The sequence below is a fragment of the Carcharhinus amblyrhynchos genome, chromosome 13 (genome assembly GCF_965287045.1).
Source record: "Carcharhinus amblyrhynchos chromosome 13, sCarAmb.v2.hapA, whole genome shotgun sequence".
Lineage (NCBI taxonomy): Eukaryota > Metazoa > Chordata > Chondrichthyes > Carcharhiniformes > Carcharhinidae > Carcharhinus > Carcharhinus amblyrhynchos.
This window is the reverse complement of record NC_137336.1, coordinates 31,970,975-31,996,520: the sequence shown is the minus strand read 5'-3', so window position 1 is coordinate 31,996,520 and position 25,546 is coordinate 31,970,975. Positions and strand designations below refer to the sequence as shown.

The window sequence follows — 25,546 nt, the reverse complement described above, 5'->3', positions numbered from 1 at the left end:
GGGTTTTCTCTGATGGTTGACTTTCTGATTCCTGAAGGCCTTTCTACCATCTACGAAGGCATAAGTCAGGAATGCAATTGGACACACTCTATTTACCTGGATGACTGCAGTTCCAACACATCCTTCAACTTCTGAAGCTTGACCAACTTGTGTAATGTTGGGGCTCCTGGGGCTTGTAAAGCATCGAGCTCGATGAAGAGTGTGGAAGGGTATATCAGGAGTAGCATCAGGCACACCTAAAAATGAGATGTCAACCTGGTGAAGTTACAACTCGAGACTATGTGCATACTAAACAACGTAAGCAGCATACAGTAGACAGAGCTAAACAATCCTACAACCAATGGATCAGATATAAGCGCTGCAATCCTGCCACATCCAGTCGTGAATGTTGGTGGACAAGTAAACGACTCATTGGTGGAGGAGGCTCCACAAATACCCCCATCGATCGGGGAACCTAGCGTATCTGTGCAAGAAATGAGGCTGAAACTTTTGGTGCAATCTTCAGCCAGAAGTGCCAAGTGCATGATCCATCTTGGCCTCCATAAGTTCCCCAGCATCACAGATGCCAGTCTTTAGGCAATTTAATTCACTCCGCACACCATCAAGAAACATTGAAGGCACTGGCTATTGCAAAGGCTATGGGCTCCGACAATATTCCTGCAATAGTACTGAAGAACTTGCTGCATCCCTAGCTATTCCTGTATAGTTATCGACAATGTGGAAAATTGCCCAGGTATGCTCTGTACGTAAAAAGGACAAATCCAACCTGGCTAATTATGCACCATCATTCTACTCTCAAAATATTGGAAGGGTCAAGTAGCACTTGTTTAGCAATGACCGACTTATGGCGATTCGGTTTGGGTTCCTTTGGGATCACTTGGCTCCTCACCTCATTGTAATTATAGAGTCATAGAGATTTACAGCATGGAAACAGGCCCTTTGGCCCAACTTGTCCATGCTGTCCTTATTTTTTTAAAACCCGTAAGCTAATTCCGATTGCCTGCATTTGGCCTGTATCCCTCTATACCCATCGTACTCATAACTATCTAAATGTTTTTGGTTCAAACACAGACAAAAGAACTGAACTTCAGAGGTGAGGTGAGAGTGATTGCCCTCAGCATTAAGGTAGCATTTAACCAAACATGGCATCAAGGTGCCCCAACAAAACTGGAGTAAATGGGAATTGGGGGCAAACATTCTGCTGGTTGGATACATATGCGGCACAAAGGACGATGGTTGCGGTTGTTGGAGGTCAATCATCTCAGTTCCAGGATGTCATGCAGGAGTTCCTTAGGATCTTAAACCCATCCATCCTCAGCTACTTCATCAATGACCTTCCTTCCATCATAATGTTATAAATAGGGATAATTGCAGAAATCAGCAGCATTCATGACTCCTCAGATAATGAAGCAGTCCATGTCCAAATACCAAAGTAAAACCTGACGATATCAGGCTTGGGCTGACAAGTGGGAAGTAACATTTGTGCCTCAAGTGCCAGTCAATGACCATTTCCAGCAAGAAATACCATTACCCCATGACATTCAATGACATTACCATTGCTATATCCCCCACTATCAATATCCTGGGATTACCATTGATTAGGAATTGCAGTGGACTAGCTTCATAAAAACTGTGGCTGCAAGAGCAGGTCAGAGGCTAGCAATCCTGCAGCGAGTAACTCACCTGGGACAGCATTGTTGGGTGTACCTAGACCGCATGGCCTATAGCAGTTCAAGAAGGCATTTCCTGATTACCCAAAATTTGTTCACCATCTACAAGGCCCACATCAGGAGTGTGATCCCTCCACTTGCCTGGATGAGTGCAGCTCCAACAGTACTTGAGAAGCTTGACACCATCCAGAACAAAACAGCCCACTTGATTGACACTCATCCATAAACATTCAGTGGCAACAGTGTGTACCATCTACCAAATATACTGCAGGAATTCACCAAGACTCATAGAATCCAACCCATTGAGTCTGTACTGATTCTGGCTGACCATCTTATTCAGCGTCCCCCCACCTTATCTTGGTAACCCCACAGGTTTACCCCGCTATTCCTTCTAACCTAATTGGTCATTAAGGGACAATTTAGCATGGCTAATCCACTTAACCTGCACATTACCTTCCAAACCCATGACTGGTACCATCTGGAAGAGCAGGGGTAGTAGAAGCATATGAGCAACACCACTTGGAGTTTCCTTTGCAAGCTGCATACGATCCTGACTTGGAATTGTATCGCTTCTCCTTCACTGTCACTGGGCCAAAATCTTGGAACTCCCTCCCTACCAGCACCATAGTTGTACCTACACAACATGAACTCCAGCAGTTAAAGAAGACAGCTCATCGCCACCTTCTCAAGGACAAGTGGAGATGGACAATAGATGCTGCCTTATCCAACGATGTCCGTGAATGAATAAAAAAAGTCTGAAGTGCACTTCTATGTATACCTAAACAACTCCCTCAAAATGAAAGAAATTACCAGAACAGAGAGGGAAATCTGATTAACCAATGCTCCTCAAAACAGAAACTCCAGATTCCACATGATTACCAATCTACATCAGCAAAAACATTGTATCTCCTCACCCATTTGAACTTCAGGAACCAAATTTCTCAGCCCTTGAAGCATTTTCACAAGATATGTTTGTAATTTTTTTTTCATTTTGCAAAAGAAGCAACAGATTATATTCATTAAGAGAAATGTTGTTTGTGTTACAGAATTTGAAACGAGTTGCTGAGGTGTGGATGGATGGATATGCTGAGTATCTTTATCAACGAAGACCAGAATACAGGCATATCTCTGCTGGAGATTTGACTGCACAGAAAGAACTGAGGAATTCCCTTAATTGCAAAAACTTTAAGTGGTTTATGACTGAAGTGGCATGGGATTTGCCTAAATACTATCCACCAGTGGAACCTCCAGCTTGTGCTTGGGGAGAGGTGGGTCTGCTGGAATTTACAAAGGGATATTGTGGTTCAGTGCTGCATAATTTACAGAAGGTGGAGGAGTACAGTGCAGAAAAGGCCCTTTGGCCCAGGAAGTCTGCTCTGACAATAACTACAGCCAAAGTTGCGCTAATGCCATTTTCCAATACTCGTTCCATATCCTTGAATGTTTTGATGTTTCAAATGATATTCCAAATACTTTTTAAATGTTGTTACGTTTTGGGCCTTCTCTACCTTCCCAGGCAGTGCATTCCAGATTTCCACCACCCTCTGATTGAAAAAGGTTTTCTCAAATCTCTTCTAAAACTCCTATTCCTAACCCAAAACTATGCCCCCTTGTGATTGACTCCTTGACCAAGAGAAATAGCTGCTTCCTATTCACCCAGTCCATATCCATCACATTCTTATATACCTGAATCATTCTCTGCTCTAAAGAAAACAATCCTGGCCTATCCAGTCTCTCCTTATAGCTTGAATGCTCCACCCCAGGCAACATCCTGGTGTATCCCATCTACCCCGTCTAGTGCAATCTCATTATTCCTGTAATGAGGTGACCAAAACTGCACACACTACTCCAGCTGTGGCCTAACCAATATTCTTGTACAGCTTCAACATTATATTCTTGCTCTTGTATTCTATGCCATGACTGATAAAAGCAAGTGTCCCATATTCCTTCTTAACCATCCCATTGACCTGCTGTGCTGCCTTCAAGAATCTGTGAATAAGCACCCCATGATCCATCTGTTCCTCTGAATTTCTAGTGTCCTGCCATTCATTAAATAATCCCTTGTCTTGTTACTTCTTCCAAAGTGCATCACCTTGCACTTAGGGTTAAATACCATCAGCCACAGCTCTGCCCATCTATATCTTCCTGTAACCTACAACCACCTTCTTCACTATTAAGCACCCTACCAATCTCAGTGTCATTTTCAAACTTGCTTATCGTTCCCTCCTCATTATCATCTATATCATTTATGTATATAATAAACAATAAAGGTCCCAGCACTGAATCTTGTGGTACTTCGCTGAATACTGGCCTCCGGTAACTCATGATGTAGAGATGCCGGCGTTGGACTGGGGTAAACACAGTAAGAAGTCTGACAACACCAGGTTTAAGTCCAACCGATTTAAATTTTAAATTGGTTGGACTTAAACCTGGTGTTGTCAGACTTCTTACTCCGGTAACTCAAACAGCCTTCCACCACCATCCTTTGTGTTTTATTACTAAGCCAGTTTCGGAACCATCTTGCCAAGTTTCCCTGAATTCCATGTGCTTAAATCTTCTCAATCAGCCTCCATGTGGGACCTTGTCAAAGACTTTGCTAAAATCCATATAAACTACATGAACTGAACTTCTCTCATCCACACATTTGATCACATTTTTGAAAAATTCCATCAAATTTGTTAGACGTGACCTCTGGACAAAACCATGCTATCTATCCCATGCCTTTCTAAGTGTAGATTAATTCTCTCCTTCAGAATTTTCTCCAATAGTTTCCCTACCAATAACATGAGACTCACCAGTCTGTAATTTCCTGGTTCATCTCTACCACCACCCTTAAAAAGTGGCATCACATGAGCCTTCCCTGATCCCGCTGGTACTTCCCCCATGATCTGAGAGGTATTAAGAACTTCTGCAATATCTTGCCTTGCCTCCCACAGTAGTCTGGAATGCAAATCATCCAGATCTGGAGATTTGTCCATTCTTTTTAAGCCAGTCAGAGCCGCCAATACCTCCTCATTCCTTGTTTCCTATGTCAAACTGTGCAAGTTCCAGTCCTGTTTCCTGAATTCTGTACCTACAGTCTCCTTTTCTTGAGTGAAGAAGTATTCCAATGTTCTACGGCTTCACACAGATTGCCCCCTTGGTCTTCATTGGGCCCTACTGTTTCCCTGGTTAACAACTTCCCCTTAATGTATTTATAGAATTTTTTAGGATTCTTCATAATCTTGTTCATAAGGTTTTTTTATGCCCCCTTTTTGTTCTTTCAATTGCTTTCGTAAGTTCGTCCTTGCACTTCCTATATTCCTGTAGGGTCACAGCTGGAATTGCTCCCTTTGGTCTTGTTAAAACTCTTTCTATTCTTCCTGATCCAGTCCTGAATTGTCCTAGACATCCAGGATTTCCTGAACTTATTGCTCCTACATTTACCCCGATAGGGGACATGTTGGACCTGCATTCTCCCCAGTTCCTTCTTAAGTGTCCCCTACTGCTTCACTGTAGACTTTAGCACAAGGAGTTGTTCCTAGTTAACTTTCACCAGATCCTGCCTTATTTCAATAAAATCCAAAGCTGTCTTTTGCGGGCCATCTTTCTCCTCGTCCATAACAAATTTGAACCATAGTGTGATGTGGTCGCATTGCTGAAGTGCTCCCTCACTGCCACGTTGAACAATCGTCTGGCTTCATTCCCCAGATGTGGAGATGCCGGCGTTGGACTGGGGTAAACACAGTAAGGTGTCTTCCAACACTAAGTTTAAGTTCAGCAGGTTTATTTGGTAGCAAATGCCACTAGCTTTCGGAGCGCTTGCTGCTCCTTCGTCAGGTGAGTAGGAGATCCTTTCACAAACAGGGCATATAAAGGCACAAACTCAATTTACAAAATAATGATTGAAATGCAAGTCTTTTGCAGCTAATCAAGTCTTAAAGGTACAGACAATGTAAGTAGAGAGAGCATTAAGCACAAGTTAAAGAGATGTGTACTTTCTCCAGACAATACTTTACAGTAACACAGCAGGGGCTCGATTCTTCACTGCAAAGACTTTAAAACTTGATTAGCTGTAAAGACTCGCATTTCAATCATTATTTTGTAAATTGAGTTTGTGCCTTTATATGCCCTGTTTGTGAAAAGATCTCCCACTCACCTGACGAAGGAGCAGCAAGCACTCTGAAAGCTAGTGGCATTTGCTACCAAATAAATCTGTTGGACTTTAACCTGCTGTTGTAAGACTTCTTACTGTGTTCATTAACCAGAAGCAGATAGAGGATTTTGCCATTCCTTGCTGGGCCTTCTACATATTAATACAAAATCTTCCCTGGAAACACTGCAAGAAATCTGGCCCTTTTAACTCTTTACGCTATGACAATCCCAATTTATGTTGGGGAAGTTGAAATCCCTTAGTATAATTACTCACACCTCAGTGAATGATTACATATCTGCTCCTCTATTTCCCGCTGATTCTTTGGGGATTTATAATATGCTCCAAGCAATGTGGCTGCCACCTTTATATTCCTAAATTCTACCCACAAAGCCTCTTTTGAAGACATCTTCCAAGATATCTTCTCTCTTTATTGCAGTTGGTACCAACATATACTACGACCTCTAACTCATCACTCACCCCTTTCAGGATGCCCTGCAGCCATTTAGTGACGTCCCTGACCCTGGCACCAGTGAGGCAACACACCATCCTGGGTTATATCTTTGGTTGCAGAAACTCCTATTTTCTCCCTGACTAATGAATTCCCTGTCACTTGGTTCTAACTGCACTGCTTTGAGGTACCAGTGCCCTCGTCAGCTTACAAAATGGAAAACTGATTAGTGAGTGGGACCCCAGGGGACAACTACACTACCTGCCTGTTTTCTCCTGGACTGCCTGTTGGCCACCCATTCCCTTCTGCCCTCTAGTCATTTGAGCTATGGTGTGATCACCTTCTAAACATGCTAAGCACATAACATTCAGCCTCACGTATGCGCCACAGGGTCTCCAGTTGCTGCTCAAGCTCTGAAACCCGGAGCTCCAGTTTCTGCAGCTGGGAGCACTTCTGCACATGTGGTCAGCTAGGTCTCACCACAAATGACAAGTCACACATTCCACATAGCTGTCCTTACCTGACATGTCTTAAATGTAAAATTAACATAGGAACATAGGAATTAGGAGCGAGAGTAGGCAATTCATCAGTTCAAGCCTGCTCCGCTATTCTATATGGTCATAGCTGATCTCCATCTCATCCTAACTCCACTTCCCTGCCTTTTCCCCATAGCCCTTTATCCTGCTTTTGATCAAGTATTTATCTACCTCTTTGAATCCGTTGATTGATTCTGCATCCACTGCATTCTGCGACAGTGAGTTCCATAGATTCACAACCCTCTTAGACTATACAAATCTAAATATAGCTAATAAATAATACTTCTCCCAATAAATGAGTTTCTTTTAGCTTCAGCTATTGAAACACAGTCCCTAATATCAGCTACTCACAAACCAATCAGCTTCTGCATTCATATGGCATCACTTTTTGATTTTTTTTTCAAACTCAGCGCGCTGTTTGACGGTTGGGTGAAGTCCCTTGCAGGTCTGATGCTCTCTGCTGCCCAAAGATGAGTGAAGGCCTAGTCCCTGCACTCTCTTACCCTGCCCTGGTGAAGCGTGTATCTCACAGGTCTGCGGCTGTCCACCCCCAAAGCTGAGTGCTGGCCTCGTCCCCCTGCTCTGTTTTATCTTATCCTGGTGAAATGTGTCTCTTGCAGGTCTGGTTCAGTCCATCTCCTGAAGGTGAGTATAGTTAAGTAAGGAAGAAGACAAGATAGTACTGAGTATTGGGTGTTCCGTGAAGCCACATAAATAAATCTTGTATCCAATGAGTATGAGCCTTGTAAGTAAAACCTCAGCAGACAGTTCTGTGGTAGAAACCTTTATCGAGGTGTTATGACTGGTTCTTGAAATGGTGAATAGGTCAACAGCAAAAGTTTAATTGGTACCAATAAAAGATTGGGTTAAGTGGAGTGAACTAATACAGATAATAGAAAGCCAGACCCTAGCTGGAAAAACCATTGCTATGGAGAACTAAATAGTTACATAGGTAGACAGTGAAATGTAGGAGGTAAATGTTAATAGAATTTTTATTATTTTTCCTATAGAAACAAGGGCTGATGAGTTAAGAGGGGGAAGGTCCTGAATCTGTAGCAGGGTCTTGCACGTCAAACAAAATTATTTCCTGAACAGATTTCAGTGGAGCTGTAACAAGGAATATAAATCATATAATCCCTACAGTGCAGAACCGACCACAATTCCACCCTGGCCCTATTCCCGTAACCCCTCATATTTACCTGCTAATCCTGCTGACACGGTCAATTTAGCATGGCCAATCAACCAAACCTGCACATTTTTGTACTATGGGAGGAAACCTGTGCAGACACAGGAAGAATGTGCAAAGTCCACGCACACTGACCCAAGGTCGGAATTGAACCCTGGTCCCTGACACTGTGAGGCAGCAGTGCTTGCCACTGTGCCGATAAAGGTACAGATAGAAACAAAATCCCACCAAAGCTGGTGATTTCTCCTATTCTTCAGCGAGTTGAGAGCATGATAGGCATTGAGATTCTTAACTATTGAAAAACAAAAAACTAGCTGATAGAAGAAATTATGATGATAGTGATAAAAAGAGGTTAAAAAAAATGAACATTTATTATATTAAATGGATTCTTGCCAATAACTTGAAATAGTCAAGTGGGATAGAAATAGGAATGGAAATTATTGATGGATTCTACACAGCCCATAAAAACAACAGCTTTGATGGCCAAATATCCTTCCTTTGTCTGTATTTTGTTTTCATTGATGATGAATGATTCAAATTATAAAAAGGGAGGACGAGGTTGAACTACTTTCCTAAGAGATTTGAGTCAGTGCACAATTGTCCCTTCCTGTTCAGAGCTCAGAAACTAGAAAAACCCGAGCCAAGAAAATGCAATTCATTAACAAAAGTTGTTTTATAATTCACGTAAATAACTTTCTTTCCCAGATTCGTAATGTTGGTGTGGGTCTCTGTGTGGACAGTAAACATGGGGCTTCTGGCTCACAGCTGAAGTTGGATGTTTGTGTCAAAGGTGGTGTAGATGGAACATGGTCTAATGAACAGGTCAGTGAGCTGAAACAGTGCTTTAATTTCAATTACAAACTAAGAACCAGTTAGTTATGATAAAGGATGGAATTTTCCCTGCTGCTGGAATCGTAGGGGGTGGGGCACAGACCATGCAAAGGTCCGTTGATCTCAGTCGGGATTTTTTAGCATTGGTGCAAATGCCCATAATGTCTGCCTTCATCTCACTCTTTCCTGCTGCTTTTCTTTCTTTAACTCTACTCTTTTCTGTGTGTCCAAGTCATGTGGGTGGCAGCGAGGCACTGGATTGTATAACACGCTTTGCCAAGGAAAGGAGCCACTAGCAGCTGCAGTCTGCATTTGGGATGGGATTTATGGGGAAAATCTGATCTTCAATGGGCCTTTCAATACCTTCTCTCAATCACATACTTCCACATCTCCTCTGTCCCATGTTACAGTCATAGGAAGCGTATGGCATTGAGAAAGGCCATTTGGCCTGTCTTGATTGTGCCAGTGCAAAACAAGCCCCCAGCCTCAGTCTGCAGCCCTTCAGGTTACAGCACTTGAGATCCATATCCTGTCATCTTTTTAAATGAATCGCATGTTTCTGCCTCTATCAGGCAGTGAGTTCCAGACCCTTACTACTCTAGTCTACTCTACTACTGCAGTCCAAGGCCCCACACTTCATCTACACCTCTTAATATTCTCCCACTAGTCTCCCTTCACTTTGTTTAATCTCCCCAAATGCATCACCTCATATTTTTCCAGGTTGAATTCCATTTGTCACTTTTCTGTCCATCTGACTAGTATATTGATATCTTCCTGCAGCCTACAGCTTTCTGCTTCACTATCAACTACACAGCCAACTTTTGTATCATCTGTAAACTTTTTGACCATTCCCCCTACATTCACATCCAAATTATTTATACCACCAAAAGCAGGGGACTTAGTATTGAACCCTGGGGAACCCGACTGGAAACTGCCTTCCAGTTGCAAAAATATCCATCAGTATCCCTTTATTTTCTGCCACTGAACCAATTTTGTATCCAGGTCACTGCATTTCCCTGAATCCCATTGGCTTTTCTTTATTAATCTGTTTGCCCTTTTGTCTCACTCCTTTTCACAGGTATTGTAGTGTTAAGATTTTTAGTCACGGCAGTAGTAAATTGTTACATTACTAATTTTCACATTTGATTTTGAACTTCATTAGGTATTCACTTTGGGTTGGCGAGAAGATATACGCCCCGGAGATCCCCTGCACACTAGAAAATTTTGTTTTGATGCTGTTTCACAAAATAGTCCTGTTACATTATTTGATTGCCATGGAATGCGTGGAAACCAGCTATGGAAGTATAAAAAGGTGAATGGTATTAATCAATTTTTATAAGGGAATAATTTCCAACAGCTGTGAATAACATAGATGAGAGGACAAATTCACAGATGGGGAAGTCTCTCTTAGTACCACTTACTTTTGAAAACACTTTTTTTCCTCTCCAAATTGACTGAGGATGTTAACTTTGAAATGCTGATTGATTGATCCAGCGCGTTAAATTTAATATAAAGTAAGTGTTGATAAATGAAATGTTGATGTACAAGTTCATCCCTGATCTTCCTGAATGGTAGAACAAGCTTGAATGAGCTATAGGGTGGAATATTTCAGTTGCACTTGCCCCAAAACTGTAAAATCCTGCCTGAGGTCAACAGACCTCTGCATGGTCCATCCTCCCACCCTCTACGATCCCATGGCAGGAGGAATGGGAAAAATTCCTCTATTCCTGCTCCTATTTCTTACGTTCCTCAAACGTAATAAGTGGGCATATAAATTACGAATCAAGAATCGAGTGTCCACAAGCAGCTACCAATGCTATTAATCTGGAAGAGAAAAGGTGCCGTGAATTACTAAAAATATGCAGGAGCCAAATAAGATAATCTGTGATGGCAAGAGTCCTATTTAATATTGTTTGTTGCTTTAATTTTGAACGCCTTGACATCCTTGTTTTAAGATATGTTGCTTGCACTTGCCTGTGTCCAAGATGGAAATCAACTTCTCCACTATCCCTGGTACCTTGAGCCTTACTTAAAACCCTCACTTAAAACCCCTGCACCAACACTCTACTTGGCCCATGTTAGAGTAATTTTGGCAACAGTTAAAAGATAGCGAGGAAGCTCAGCATGGGTTCTAGTGAGATGCTTAGCCTTTATTCCCTGAGCAAGGCCTGAGGTTGAAGTTGGAGGTTGATGGAGCCAGGACTGTGAGATGGAAATGCAGCTGGAGTTAATTTTACCAACACTTATGGTTATAACATGGAAGGAGGCCAGTTGGTCTTTGTGTTCATGCCAGCTCTCTTACAAAAGCAACTCAGTTAGTCTCACTCCCTCATAGCCCTACAAATTCCTTTCTTCAGGCAGTTATTCAATTCCCTTTTGAAAGCCAATATTTATCCGATTGCCACCACAGTTCATTCCAGACCCTATCCAGTCACTGTTTTTTTAAAAAATGTTTTCCTCATGTTCCCTTAGATTCTTGTGCCATTCACCTTTAGTGTTCTCAATGGAATTTAATGTTGGCAAGTGCGAGGTGGTCCACTTTGGTAGGAAGAATGGTAGGAAGGACTATTACTTACGGGGCGAAAAACTGCAGCAGGCGACGGTGCAGAGGGACCTCGGGGTCCTTGTGCATGAGTCGCAAAAACCCAGCTTGCAGGTGCAGCAGGTGGTCAGGAAGGCGAATGGGATGCTGGCCTTCATAGCGAGGGGGATTGAATATAAAAGTAGGGAGGTCTTGCTGCAGCTGTATAGGGCATTGGTGAGGCCGCAGCTGGAGTACTGTGTGCAGTTTTGGGCGCCGCACCTGCGCAAGGATATTTTGGCCCTGGAGGGAGTGCAGAGGAGGTTTACTAGGCTGATACCGGAGTTGAGGGGATTGAGCTATGAGGAGAGGCTGAATAAACTAGGCTTGTACTCGTTAGAGTTTAGAAGAATGAGGGGAGATCTCATTGAGACGTATAAGATGATGAATGGGATGGATAGGATAGAGGTGGAGAGACTCTTCCCGCTCAAAAAAGACAGTAGGACTAGGGGGCATAGCCTCAAGATAAAGGGGAGGCGGTTTAGAATGGAGTTGAGGAGGAACTTCTTCACTCAAAGGGTGGTGAATCTCTGGAATTCTCTGCCCGTTGAAGTGGTGGAGGCTGCCTCGCTAAATATTTTTAAGAAGCGGGTTGATGGGTTCTTGATAAGAGAGGGGATTAAGGGTTATGGGGAGAGGGCGGGAAAGTGGAACTGAGCCACGACAGATCAGCCATGATCTTATTGAATGGCGGGGCAGGCTCGAAGGGCTAGATGGCCTACTCCTGCTCCTATTTCTTATGTTCTTATGTTCTTATGTAACCCTTCCACCTACTAATGGGAGCAGTTTACTTCTATCAGCTCTGTCTAGACCCCCTCAAGCCTTTAAAGACCTGTATCAAGGGTGGAATTTTACAAGAATGATTCTAAGTATCCAACTGGTGTGAAAGTGGGAGAATTCCTGATTCATTTTTTTGGGTGTGTTTTCACACTCAATCTTTTGCGCTTTGTCATTGAAAAACTGGTGTAGACTGTTTCTAGCTGCTGCAGATAGTGGGCTGGACTTAATTCACCAGTTAGCCTGCAGAGCGAGCTACTGTGCATGTGTAGACTTCTGATTCTGTACATGCTCAATAGCAACAGACGGAGTTGCTATCAGACCCCTGCCGCAAGCAGCCTCAACAAACTCTGTGCCCCCTGGCAATCATGGGGGCCCATGGCTGATCGTGAGTCCAACAATGCCTGGGCATCCAGCCCCTGTAGCCCAGACCAATCACGCCTCCCCTCTCCCTGATGTGATCCCATTGCAGAAGACAGCAGCCTCCCCACCCACACCCCAATCCAATCAGGTCACCCTCTTCATACCCTGCCGCCGCCCCCCCCCCCCACCCCCCCGCATTGCTCGATGGACATTGTCCAGATGCTGGACTGGCAGTGCCCAAGGGGCATCCCCTTTGCCCTCTGTCTTCCGGGGTGGGGTGGGGAGGGGGGTGGCCTCAATGGCCTCCAGTTCCACCGGCAAGGCCAACATGACTGTTTCCTGTTCATGGGGAGCAGGTGTTTCTCTCACCAGAAAGAACCTCTCCCGGAGAGGCCATAAAGGCAAGTGAGCCCAGACAATCGGGCTGCGAACTCACAAAATACATAGAAATTTAAATTTAAATATATTTAAATTATTCAGCCTTTTGCCCGTTTCTGCCAAGAGGCTGACCTTGTAAAATCACAAGAACCAGGAAATCGGTGTGATCCTGATTTTTTGGCTCATGCATGATTTTATTGGCTTACTCTGTCCCAAATTCCCTCCCAACCTACTCGTTTAAAAAAAACCAAACTAATCTATCCATGTAATTAAGGCCCCCATCCCTCTTTCTGCATCTTCTCTGAAGCCTTCATATCCTTTCTAAAGTATGGTGTCCAGAACTGGATACACTACTCTAATTGAGGTAGAATCAGTGATTTGTAAAGGTTCATCATAACTTCCTTGCTTTCGTACTCTATGCCTCTACTTATAAAGTCCTGGATACAGTACGCCTTTTAATCTCTTTCTGAATTTGCCCTGCCACATTCAATGATTTGTCCATATAAATGCTCAGATCTTTCTCCTCTTGCATCCCATTTTCAATTTTACCCTTATCTTATCTTGCTGCCCTTGTTTTTTTTTCTAGCAAACTGTGTCGCTTTGCATGATTTCAGCATTAAATTTCATTTGCCATATGCTTCCCTCCGATTCCACCAGCGTAACAATGTCTTTTGACATCTGTCACTATCCTCCTTACAGTTCGTATAACTTGCAACTTGAGTGTCAAATGCACATTTTGAAATTGTGACCTGTACACCAGAATCAAATGCAATTAATATCTATCAAGAAAAGGAAAAGTCCTGGTATTGATACCTGAGGAATCCCACTGATTACTGTCTAATTCTAAAAACAACCATTCATCATTACAGTTTCCTATCACTCAACTCAATGGCAGCATATTCATGCTGTCACTGACTCTTTTATTCTGTGCTTCAACTTTACTCATTAGAGGGTTATAACTCTTCTTAAGCTTAATGTTAGGTGAACATTTTGGCATGGGTGGCTTCAGTGGTGGCATTAAAGGTGAAGGCTGAGGTTTGAAGCAGCGTTGCAATGGTGTCCAAGGTGACTTCACATTTCCAGATGCTGTTGCCAATGTGCATAACGTAAATTGAGAATATCAAGGATGTACTAAATATTGACAATGTGAGCACAAAAAGAGAACGCCATGGAGATGTAGTGACTTTGTAAAAGCAGATAAGACTGAAATGTGTCCTAAGTGTCACAGAAGTGGACTGCAATGAAGTGTATTGGAAGAAGATTGGTAGTTCTCAGTGTTGAAGGTTTGAGGTTGATAACTTGCTGAATCATGAGCAGCCAACCATCAGCAATCACATTCCCAATCTGATCAGTTAATTGGACTTTATTGTGTATTTAACTGGGAAAGTCCCCAGCTACAATCAAGGCTGGAAAATTTTTGGGCTAATCCTGAAAAAATGTGAATCCAAACATTGCAAGTGAAAATGCAAATTAACAATAGAGTAAGGTAGCAAACATTCAATAAGTGAAAGGCTTTATTCATTCACAACAGTATAAATGGTGTGAATGTATATTCAGTCTGCTATTTTGCATTGTACCTGTTTCTACTTTTTGCAAAGGTATTCCGCTAGATAATATACCAAAAGGAAAGGAAAGTGCTGGAATGGCTAACGTACTTAAAGGGCAAGGGGGAGAATTATCATTGTGAAGTACATCAGCTGTACACAATAATACAAATTCCGTACTTGGTCTGGGAAGTCATTATAAGCGATAGACTATAACCCACCCTATAAATCGAATGTTTCAGATTAATTCATGGCTGGATTTTCTGTCAGCTGTTGAACAGTGACTGAGTACGTACATTAAGCAAGAATTAACATTTTTATTATTCATAGATGCTGATTTGAAGCTATTAGTCACAAAATAATACCACACTGGTGAAGTACCTACACTCTATATCTGGTGCAGATAGCTTTGGATTTGACAATGCCACTTTGGCAGATGCCCAATAGAATTGCTTGATAATTCACCCATGCTGTTTCCCAATCCTACTACTGAGAATTTGCCACGTGAAGAATTTTACATGCAAACCCACAACTTTCCACTAAGTGGTGCAATTTACTTTGATGACATGGAACTAACTATATAATTTTGGGTTTGGAGTTTCTCATAATGAATAGTTCCTAAATCCTTCCTGTATAAAAACACGATGTATCTAAACTCGTGTATTTAAGAGAAAAATACTCTGCCCATCTATTTTGTATTGCATCAGAGAGACATTTGCATCTTTTCGATTCGTAACCCTGCTTCATACTGGATTGTGAGTGTTCGAAGTCATTTCATGTGGCCCATTAATTTTAACACAGAGCTTAGCTTGCTCTATATTAACTGTTAGATTGCTCGCAAGTCCAGAGAAATTGCAGTTATATCCCATATCAATATCGATTTTCCAAAATCATTTTCAGTTCACACGCTAGCATAGAAGCAAATCATGTTATTATTGTATCAGATGTCAAGAATAGTTGTATTAATGTAATGTAACCTTAAGAAGTATATAACTGTAAAATTATACACTGCTTTCAACTTAACATTTTGGTTTTTCCTATTGTCCCTAAATTTCATAATTTCCCCACTCCCTTTTATTTTTCTACTTAACATTATCAGTTCAAAACCTTTTACTCTTTTCTAAAAGAAAACAGATCCTGGTCCCTCCTCTTCACTTTGACAGCAGTAATGACTTTGAGGTAACAGTCTTTAGTTATAAACTAGATTTTTTTAAGACCAGATGTAAGTGGTCATATACTGGATATAACAAAGTCAATTTTTGACATGCATAAATGTACCAAATTAGTAATGGCTGCCATCGGATGAGTTATTTGCATTGGTAGTTCACTTCAAGGCAGGTTATCTGATCGAAGTTAAGATTGGATTAAGAAATCAAATTTTAAAATTAAGAATGATACACAAACAACAATATGAATGCATCTTCATCTTTTTACCATTTTGTGGAAAAGTGGGGGAATAGTGGAAGGATTTCTGAGCTGATTATCAGCCTGAACAACCACGTTGAACGCTGTTTCTGCGGCCAATAAGTTTTGGTGTTGGACTTGAGCTTGAAGCTTCTAGTCCAGCGGTAGGGATGCTACCACTGCACCACAAGATCTTCTATTAATATTATACTTGCTTGATAAAGTAATATGGTACAGTTTAAATAAATTTCCATAGGCACTATGACCTACCAAACCAACGTGGAACGTAATCCTTCCCACATTCTCTGGTTGACAGTGACAGAAATGTTTTCTGCGGAAATTCTGACCAAATCTCAGTTAACAATTGTGATCATTGTCTAGTTAGCTGAAGGTCCAATGGCTAACATTGTTGATTCTGGTTGGTTGCACTATTGTAAAATTGGTAGGTAGAGCTTTTGTTTGGTCACGCTGTTTCTTTCAATGAAATTCATCCAAACGTTGAATTTTAAGTGGCAGTTATATTCAATATAAATTGAGTTTTCATAATCACTGGCATTGGTTGTAAAGAGTCACACTAGGAGCCAGCCCCACCCACAACTGGACATTCCTCCAGGATGAAGTAATCATCATTGGAAATTTCCACTAATTGTACTCCCGCTTGCAAGCTACAAACAGGCTCTGAAAATTAGTACAAAATTAAAATACTGCAGATGCTCGAAATCCAAAATAAAAATGAAAATTGCTGGAAACACTGAACAGGTCAGACGGTATCTGTGGAGAGATTACAGGGGGTATCGAAGACTTAGTCAGGAAGAAGAGGGAGGCATATGTTAGGTCGAAACAACTGGGAACGGAGAGTGCGCTGGAGGAATATAGAGAGAGTAGGAGGGAGCTTAAAAGGGGAGTTAGAAGGGCGAAAAGAGGGCATGAAATGTCTTTGGCTGATAGGATTAAAGAAAATCCAAAGGCATTTTACTCTTATATTAGGAGCAAGAGAGTGGTTAGAGGGAAAATTGGTCTTCTTAGGGACAAAGGAGGGGAGCTATGCATCGAGTCTGAGGGAATGGGGGAGATCCTGAATGAATACTTTGCGTCGGTATTCATGAAGGAGAGGGGTTTGGTGCCGTGCAATGTCTTGGAGGGATCTGTAGGTCAGTGGAAGGAAATATCCATTACGAGGGAGGAAGTGCTAGGGTTTTTAGGTAGCATAAAGACGGATAAAGCTCCGGGGCCTGATGGTATTTATCCCAGGCTGCTTAGGGAGGTGAGAGATGAAATTGCTGGGCCTCTGACGCAAATCTTTGTCTCTTCTTTGGACACAGGTGAGGTCCCAGAGGACTGGAGGATAGCTAATGTGGTACCACTGTTTAAAAAGGGTAGTAAGGATAACCCTGGTAATTATAGACCAGTGAGTTTGACATCAGTGGTAGGAAAATTATTGGAAAAAATTCTTAGGGATAGGATGTATGAGCATTTGGAGTGTTGCGATCTGATTAGGGATACGCAACATGGCTTTGTTCATGGGAGGTCTTGCCTTACGAATCTGGTAGAATTTTTTGAGGAGGTGACAAAAATGGTTGACGATGGGCGAGCCGTTGATGTCATCTATATGGATTTCAGTAAGGCGTTTGACAAAGTCCTTCACGGTAGGCTGGTAGAAAAGGTTGAGGCACATGGGATACAAGGACAGGTAGCTAGATGGATTGAAAACTGGCTGGGCAATAGGAGACAGAGAGTAGTAGTGGAAGGGTCCTTTTCTGGCTGGAAGTCAGTCACCAGTGATGTGCCACAGGGCTCAGTACTGGAACCTCTCCTCTTTGTATTATATATAAACGACTTGGAAGAGGGCGTACGTGGCGTGATCAGCAAGTTTGCAGATGACACCAAGATGGCAGGATTGGCAGATACTGAGGAAGACTGTCAGGTGACACAGCAGGATATAGATAGGTTGGTATATATGGCAGATGGAATTTAATCCTGACAAATGCGAGGTGATGCATTTTGGAAGGAATAATGCAGGGAGGAGTTACATGATAAAAGGTAGACTGATTAAGAGTATAGAAATACAGAGGGACCTGGGAGTGCAGGTGCACAAGTCTCTGAAGGTGTCAACACAGGTAGAGAAGGTTGTGAAGAAAGCGTACGGAATGCTAGCCTTTATAGTAAGGGATATAGAGTATAAGAGCTGTCGTCTAATGCTTCAGTTGTACAGAACGTTGGTTAGACCGCATTTGGAGTACTGCGTCCAGTTCTGGTTACCTTACTACTGGAAGGATGTGGAGACCCTGGAGAGGGTGCGGAGGAGGTTTACCAGGACGTTGCCTGGCATGGAAGGACTGAGTTACGAGGAAAGGTTGGAAAAACTGGGGATCTTCTCCTTAGAAAGACAGAGATTAAGGGGGGAGCTGATAGAGGTGTATAAAATAATGAAGGGAATAGATAGAGTTAACAGTGGTAGGCTTTTCCCTAGATTGGGGATAATTACGAGAGGTCACGATCTAAGGGTGAGGGGGGAGAAGTATAATTTGGATACTAGAGGAAGGTTTTTCACGCAGAGGGTTGTGGGGGTATGGAACGCGCTACCAAGTAAGGTGGTGGAGGCAGGCATGTTGGACTTGTTTAAGGTTTACTTAGATAGACACATGAGCGAAACAGGGATGGAGGGTTATAGTAGATGGTATTAAAAAGGGTCAGAGCCTCGGGGCGACACTGGAAATGTAGTATTACATGTTAATGTTTTTGTCTCTTTAATCCACAGGTGTCAGTCCACCTTGTTGTCAAACGAGGGGCATGCACACGGTGGGTCGTGCGTGGGCTGCTCTTGGAGGTTTCGAGAGCGGCCTAGTACTTCGTGTTGTTGTGTGTGCTTAATCCTGGACCAGCAGATGGGCACCACAACAGCTCAGTGACTATCACTGCTAGCTGTGCAGATACATGGATTTGAGCCAGTGTCTGTGGGAGTTTGCACATTCTCCCTGTGGTTGTGTGGGTTTCCTCCGGGTGCTCCGGTTTCCTCCCACACCCCAATGATGTGCTCTTAGGCTGATTGGTGTACCAAATTGACCCTACACTATTCTCCCCTGAATCTGGCTACATTAGGGGTACCATTCACGTACACACGGGGCAGGGTAGGTGTAGGAAAATGCTTTGTTGAAATGGCGGCGCGGGCTCGTTGGGCTGAAGGGCCTGTTTCCCGTGCTGGGTTGTTCTTTGTTCTTTGTTTGAGAGAGAGAAAAAGCTAATGTTTCTGGCTAATGATCAATCATCAGAACCTCAAATTAAGCTGGCTTAATTTTGAACGTAAGAAATAGAAGCAGGAGTAGGCCACCTGGCCTCTCAAGCCTGCCCCACCATTCAAGAAAATGATAGCATAGAGACAGGCCCTTCGGTCCTCCAAGCTTGCACCGACTATGCTTCCCTGAACTAAAACCTCCTACCCTTCCGGGAACCATATCCCTTTATTTCCAAACCCAATCATGTATTTGTCCAAATGTCCCTTAAAACCCATGACTGTATCTGCTTCTACCACCTTCCCAGACAATGAGTTCTAGGCACCCACCACCCTCTGTGCAAAGATATTTTGGCCTTGGAGGGAGTGCAGAGGAGGTTTACTAGGCTGATACCGGAGTTGAGGGGGTTGAGCTATGAGGAGAGGCTGAATAAACTAGGCTTGTACTCGTTGGAGTTTAGAAGAATGAGGGGAGATCTCATTGAGACGTATAAGATGATGAATGGGATGGATAGGATAGAGGTGGAGAGACTCTTCCCACTCAAAAAAGACAGTAGGACTAGGGGGCACAGCCTCAAGATAAAGGGGGGGCGGTTTAGAACGGAGTTGAGGAGGAACTTCTTCACTCAAAGGGTGGTGAATCTCTGGAATTCTCTGCCCGTTGAAGTGGTGGAGGCTGCCTCGCTAAATATTTTTAAGACGCGGGTTGATGGGTTTTTGATGAGAGAGGGGATTAAGGGTTATGGGGAGAGGGCGGGAAAGTGGAACTGAGCAGCGACAGATCAGCCATGATCTTATTGAATGGTGGGGCAGGCTCGAAGGGCTAGATGGCCTACTCCTGCTCCTATTCCTTATGTTCTTATGTTCTGTGTAAAAAAAAAACAAACCTGCCTCATACATCCCTTTTAAACCTTGTCCCTCGCACCTTAAATCTGTGCCCCCTAGTAATTGATTCTTCCACCCTGGGAAAAAGCTTCTTACTCCAATCTGTCCCTCATAATTTTGTAGATTTCTATGAGATTGCCCCTCAACGTCTGTTGTTCCTGTGAGAACAAACCAAGTTTTCCCAACCTCTTCTCATTGCTAATGCCCTCCATATCAGGCAACATGCTGGTAAGTCTTTTCTGTACCCTCTTCAAAGTCTCTACATCCTACGACCAGAATTGAACACTATATTCCAAGTGCGGCCTAAGTTCCTATAAAGCTGCAACATGACTTGCCAATTTTTAAACTCAATGCCCCGGCCGATGAAGACAAGCATACCTTCTTGACTACCTTCTCCATCTGTGTTTCAGTGACCTGTGTACTTGTACGCCCAGATCCCTCTGCCTATCAGTACTCTTAAGGGTTCTGCTATTTACTGTATATTTCCTATCTTTATTAGACCTTCCAAAATGCATCACCTCACATTTGTCTGGATTAAACTCCATCTGCCATCTCGCCGCCCAAGCCTCCAACCTGTCTATATCCTGCTGTATCCTCTAATGGTCCTCATCTCTATCCGCAAATCCACCAACCTTTGTTGATCGCAAACTTACTAATCAAACCAATTCCATTGTCCTCCAAATCGTTTATATATATATTACGAACAGCAAAGGTCCCAGCACTGATCCCTGAGGAATGCCACTTGTCACAGCCTTCCATTCAGAAACACACCCTTCCACTGCTACCCTCTGTCTTCTGTGACTGAGCCAGTTCTGTATCCACCTTGCCAGCTCACCTCTGATCCCATGCGACTTCACCTTTTGCACCAGTCTGCCATGAGGGACCTTGTCAAAGGCCTTATTGAAGCCCATGTAGATAACATCCACTGCCCTACTCTCATCAAGCATTTTCGTCACCACCTCGAAAGACGTGACCTCCCCTTCACAAAACCATGTTGCCTCACTAATACGTCCAGTTATTTCCAAATGGGAGTAAATCCTAACTGGCCTGTAATTCACTAGGCTGATACCAGACATGAGGGAGTTGGACTATGAAGAGAGACTAAATAGACTGGGTCTGTACTCGCTGGAGTTTAGAAGGATGAGGGGGATCTTATAGAGACGTATAAGATAATGAAAGGGATGGATAAGGTAGAGGTAGAGAGATTCTTCCTGCTTAGAAAGGATAGCAGGACTAGAGGGCACAGCCTCAAGATAAGGGGGGGTGCAGTTTAGATCAGAGTTGAGGAGGAACTTCTTCACTCAAAGGGTGGTGAATCTCTGGAATTCTCTGCCCATTGTAAGTGGTGGAGGCCACCTCACTAAATATATTTAAGTTGCGGGTAGATAGGTTTTTAAGGGTTATGGGGAGAGAGCGGGAAAGTGGAACTGATCCACTTCAGATCAGCCATGATCTTATTGAACGGCGGGGCAGGCTCGAAGGGCTAGATGGCCTACTCCTGCTCCTATTTCTTATGTTCTTAATTACCTGGATTATTTTTGCTACCCATCTTAAACAAGGGAACAACATTAGCTATTCTCCAATCCTCTGGGACCTGCCCTGTAGGCAGTGAGGATCCAAAGATTTCTCTCAAGACCCCAACAATTTCCTCCCTTTCTTCTCTCAGTATTTTGGGGTATATCTCATCAGGCCTTGGGGACTTGTCTACCTTAATGTTTCTCAATACCTTCTCCTTTTTGATCTCAACATTCAATACAATTTAGCTGGCCTCAACTTCTTTTCTGTGCCATTTCCCCTTAGCCCAAGCCTCTCCTACCAGTGAAAACATCTCACCATCTATCCTGTCAAACCCTCTTGGGATCTTATATGTTTGAATGAAGTCTCCCATTACTGTTTTAAACTCCAAGGAACTTTGGATGCAAGGACTCCATTAGCATGTTTTCTAATTTAATGTTCTCAAAAATTTACTAAAATCGAATGTTGTACTCCAACAAATGGCGATTTATTGGTAAATGGCTTTGTATATATATTTTTAAAGCCTTTTTAAGTAATTTTGGGTTACTGACAGGTAGAGAATTGACTTTGGAATTAAAAATGCTTATTTTCTATAGTTGAACTGCATCAAGAATATCTTTTAAGCAAAATTTATAAAATGCTGCCTGATTTTCATTAGTTCACAAAAATGTTACATTCTACAAAATGAGTTCTGAGTGGCAAGTTGATTTTCGCAGGTGAGTTGAAGCTTGAGGAGAACAAATGGTACAATTTGCGCCATGACAGACATTCTTAACTGATGACCTATTGAATATTTCCAACATTTCAAAGCATTTTTTTGATCTCCTTCACTATTTTCTCCTCTGCAGGAGGTGAAGTATAGTGAGCTTCAAGATCATCATACTTGCACTCAGCCGTACCTTTGATTAACATCAAGACATGTTTACATTACATGAAGGACTACTGAAACTCTAAGCTGGTTTATTTTAATTCTCCCTTTGTACCCAAAGGAAATTTTATCTCTCTTAAGCAAGACAGGTTAAGCCTGTTAGCAGAAGGAAATGTACATATAGTAGATGTTCACCATACTGATACCAAAATCATTTACTCAATTTTTTTTATTCTGTCTTCTAGGACAAGACTCTGTACCATCCAGTCAGTAATAGCTGTATGGACTGCAGTGCAACAGATAAAAACATTTTTATGAATACCTGTAATCCCTCGTCTCCTACACAACAATGGATATTTGAAAATATAAATGCAACAGTCTTGGAATATATGAACGCCCAAAACTTGTAGTGACTTGTATTTAAAACACTGAGATGTAATCATTCATTTTTATTGAGGGTGGTTTCTATGGGATGTTTTTATAGCCAAATCCAGGTTTTTTTTTATAATTATGGTATTTTGAAAGGTTAATCTCAGGAATGAATCAGGTATAGGCTGGTGTTTCAGTGATGACATCATATGCTCTTGAAGTGTACAAATGCTTGTATGCTGAAATAATAAACTTGAGCTAATTTCTAGTGCCTTGGCAGGTGAAAAGCAGAGAGTATACATGTCACTATGGTTCATACCTCATCCGAGCTATTAGCCAGCTCACTCTTTGCCAATTTATTTTCTAATTTGATTAAAGAAAACGAAGGATCTGCGTCTGCGCTTTTCACGATCACTGGAAGTCTCCAAGTGCTTCACAGTCCATGAGTACTTTCGAAATGTAGTCACTATTAAAAGGAAACTTATAACCTCGCTAAATTGCTGCAAATGATTATTTAAATTAGCTGATATGATAGCACTTTAAAGAAACCTGTGCAGTGAAAAATAACAATTAAAATTGACTGCAATATTTTCGAAACTGACTAAGTATCCATGTTGTATGAAGTTCTATTTTCCATAGAGGAGGTTGCCGCAATTTTGAAATTCCTTGATTTATAAAGAAAGGTGTAGGGCCAGGTATAGTTTATTCACTATTTAATTATGACCAGAATAACCTTCGGAAGCATCCCATTGAAGTAAAATGGGAGAATATAAAATGTGTTGTGGTGCATCCATGACTGTACATTTCCTGTTTTTAACAATCGAGTTGCTACATTTACGTGTTTCTCATGTTGACACCAATATTACATTTTATTCCGGATTTGGAATTTTTATTTTGCACTTTAAGATGACAATTTCTGCATGTTACCAACCTTGGATAGTGGTTATTGAAAATGACCTTATTTAGAAGTATGTAAGGACCTGTATTCAAATAACTTTATGCAATGTCTGTAACAAAATTTTGAATGCACTCAGAGAAATTTTGCATAAGAATCTCATTTTAACTCTGAATTTATGAGCAAGTTAAGCACAATTTTGCTTTCTTTTAAAAGAAACACAATGATTAGCGGTGGGGAATATTTAAACTTTTACTTATTTATGGGTGGAATTTTCCCAAAATAAACTGTCATAATAGTGAGAATAAGAGAGTGATCCACACCTGTCTCCCAGGCACATTCTGCACCGCAATCGTCCCATATTTTCTTTTTGGAGAGTGGTAAGTTGCATACCGATACTGATTGGGGGGTGGGGACCGTCAGCTAAACACACACAGGTGAGCCCAGCTTCAGTGTGCTCAAGCACCATTTTGCAAGGGCACCCTGATCTCACAGTGCACTGGGAAACCACCACTTCTCTCCCCATGAACACTGGGATCGCTCCCCTTCATCTGTGCACATTCCCCAACTATTCTCCCCTCACCCCCCCCTCCGTCCACAGTCATGGGTCACCAGCATTGGAGCCCTCCCTGTGGGTCCCCTTGCCTGGCCCCTGATATGCCACCCCCGTTGTGACCCCCTTCAAGCTCCACCCTGCAAATCCCCCATCATACTCCACCTCTTCATAGCGTCACTCTGGTTGATCTCTTCTGCACAGCCCTCCCCATCATGCCAGGCACATTTGCAGTGTTCAACTGGCACCGCCGGGGTGCCTGATGTACACTGTCAGGTCAGTATTCTCTGGTCATGTCCCCAACCACCCAGGGCTTCAATGACCTCTGAGCGCACCCCCCCCCCCCCCCCCCCCCCAACACCCTCCCAGGCATGGCCATTGCTCCTGGTCTCTGCTGGTCGGGACCACTATTGTTCTCACTGTTCTCGTGCCACACTCGTGGGTTAGAAGATTCTGGGAGCTGGGTTTTAAACCAACTGATTATATTTAAATGCCACTTTAAATATGCTAATTGATCTCGCACCCTTCCTGGCCTTATCCGGTTTGCGCCATTAGAAAGGGACCAGGACGATTGCAATCCATTTGGCACGAGGTGTAGAAGCGATTTTTAGGCCCACACACTATTTTCCAAGATTGGCGTGATCTGCACCAGATGAGGCAACTCTATGCACAAGACAATTTTTAATTGCCGTAGAGCTCATCAGTAGACTAGAGTTACAGGAATTACATAGTTTTTTGAACTGTATTTTCCATAGTGCATGATTTTAAAGAGAAATAATTTCTATGAAATGCTTAGATTCAATTATGACTGAATTCAAAGCTCCTTATAGAAGTCTAATGGGATTATCCAATGAAAATACAAGGATGCATTACATCTTGCATGGAAGAGCACAAAAATGCCCAATACTGTTTTTGTTGCCCCTGGGCCTCCTTCCACCATGCTTCATTTCACTCTGACAACATTTGATTTTATTTATTAGTATACAGTGAAAAGTATTGTTTCTTGCGTGCTGTAGACAAAGCATGTCATTCTTGGAGAAGGAGAGAGTGCAGAATGTAATGTTACAGTCATAGCTAGGGTGCAGAGAAAGATCAACTTGATGCTAGGTAGGTCCAGTCAAAAGTCTGATGGCAGCAAGATAGAAACTGATCTTGAATTGGTTGGTATGTGACCTCAGACTTTTGTATCTGTTTTCTGACGGAAGAAGATGGAAAGGAATATGTCTGGGGTGCATGTGATCCTCGATTATGCTGACTGCTTTTGAGGCAGTGGGAAGTGTAGACACTGTCAATGGGTTGGAGGCTAATTTGAGTGATGAAATGGGCTTCGCTCACAACCCTTTGTAATTTCTTGTGATCTTGGACAGAGTAGGAGCCAT

The 25,546-nt window shown here is 42.5% G+C and overlaps 1 protein-coding gene across 1 annotated transcript in view; it reads left to right on the top strand.

Moving 5' to 3' along the window:
- The window catches only part of LOC145351815 (polypeptide N-acetylgalactosaminyltransferase 10-like), an 87,610-nt gene extending 63,108 nt beyond the window's left edge, over positions 1 to 24,502 (top strand). Inside the window, exons 9-12 of the mRNA XM_080201482.1 lie at positions 2,717 to 2,938; positions 8,681 to 8,797; positions 9,969 to 10,118; positions 22,596 to 24,502. Coding sequence (XP_080057608.1) covers positions 2,717 to 2,938; positions 8,681 to 8,797; positions 9,969 to 10,118; positions 22,596 to 22,760 — 654 coding nt within the window. The 3' untranslated portion in view covers positions 22,761 to 24,502. The remainder of the gene's footprint in view (positions 1 to 2,716; positions 2,939 to 8,680; positions 8,798 to 9,968; positions 10,119 to 22,595) is intronic.
- Positions 24,503 to 25,546: the final 1,044 nt, after the last annotated feature.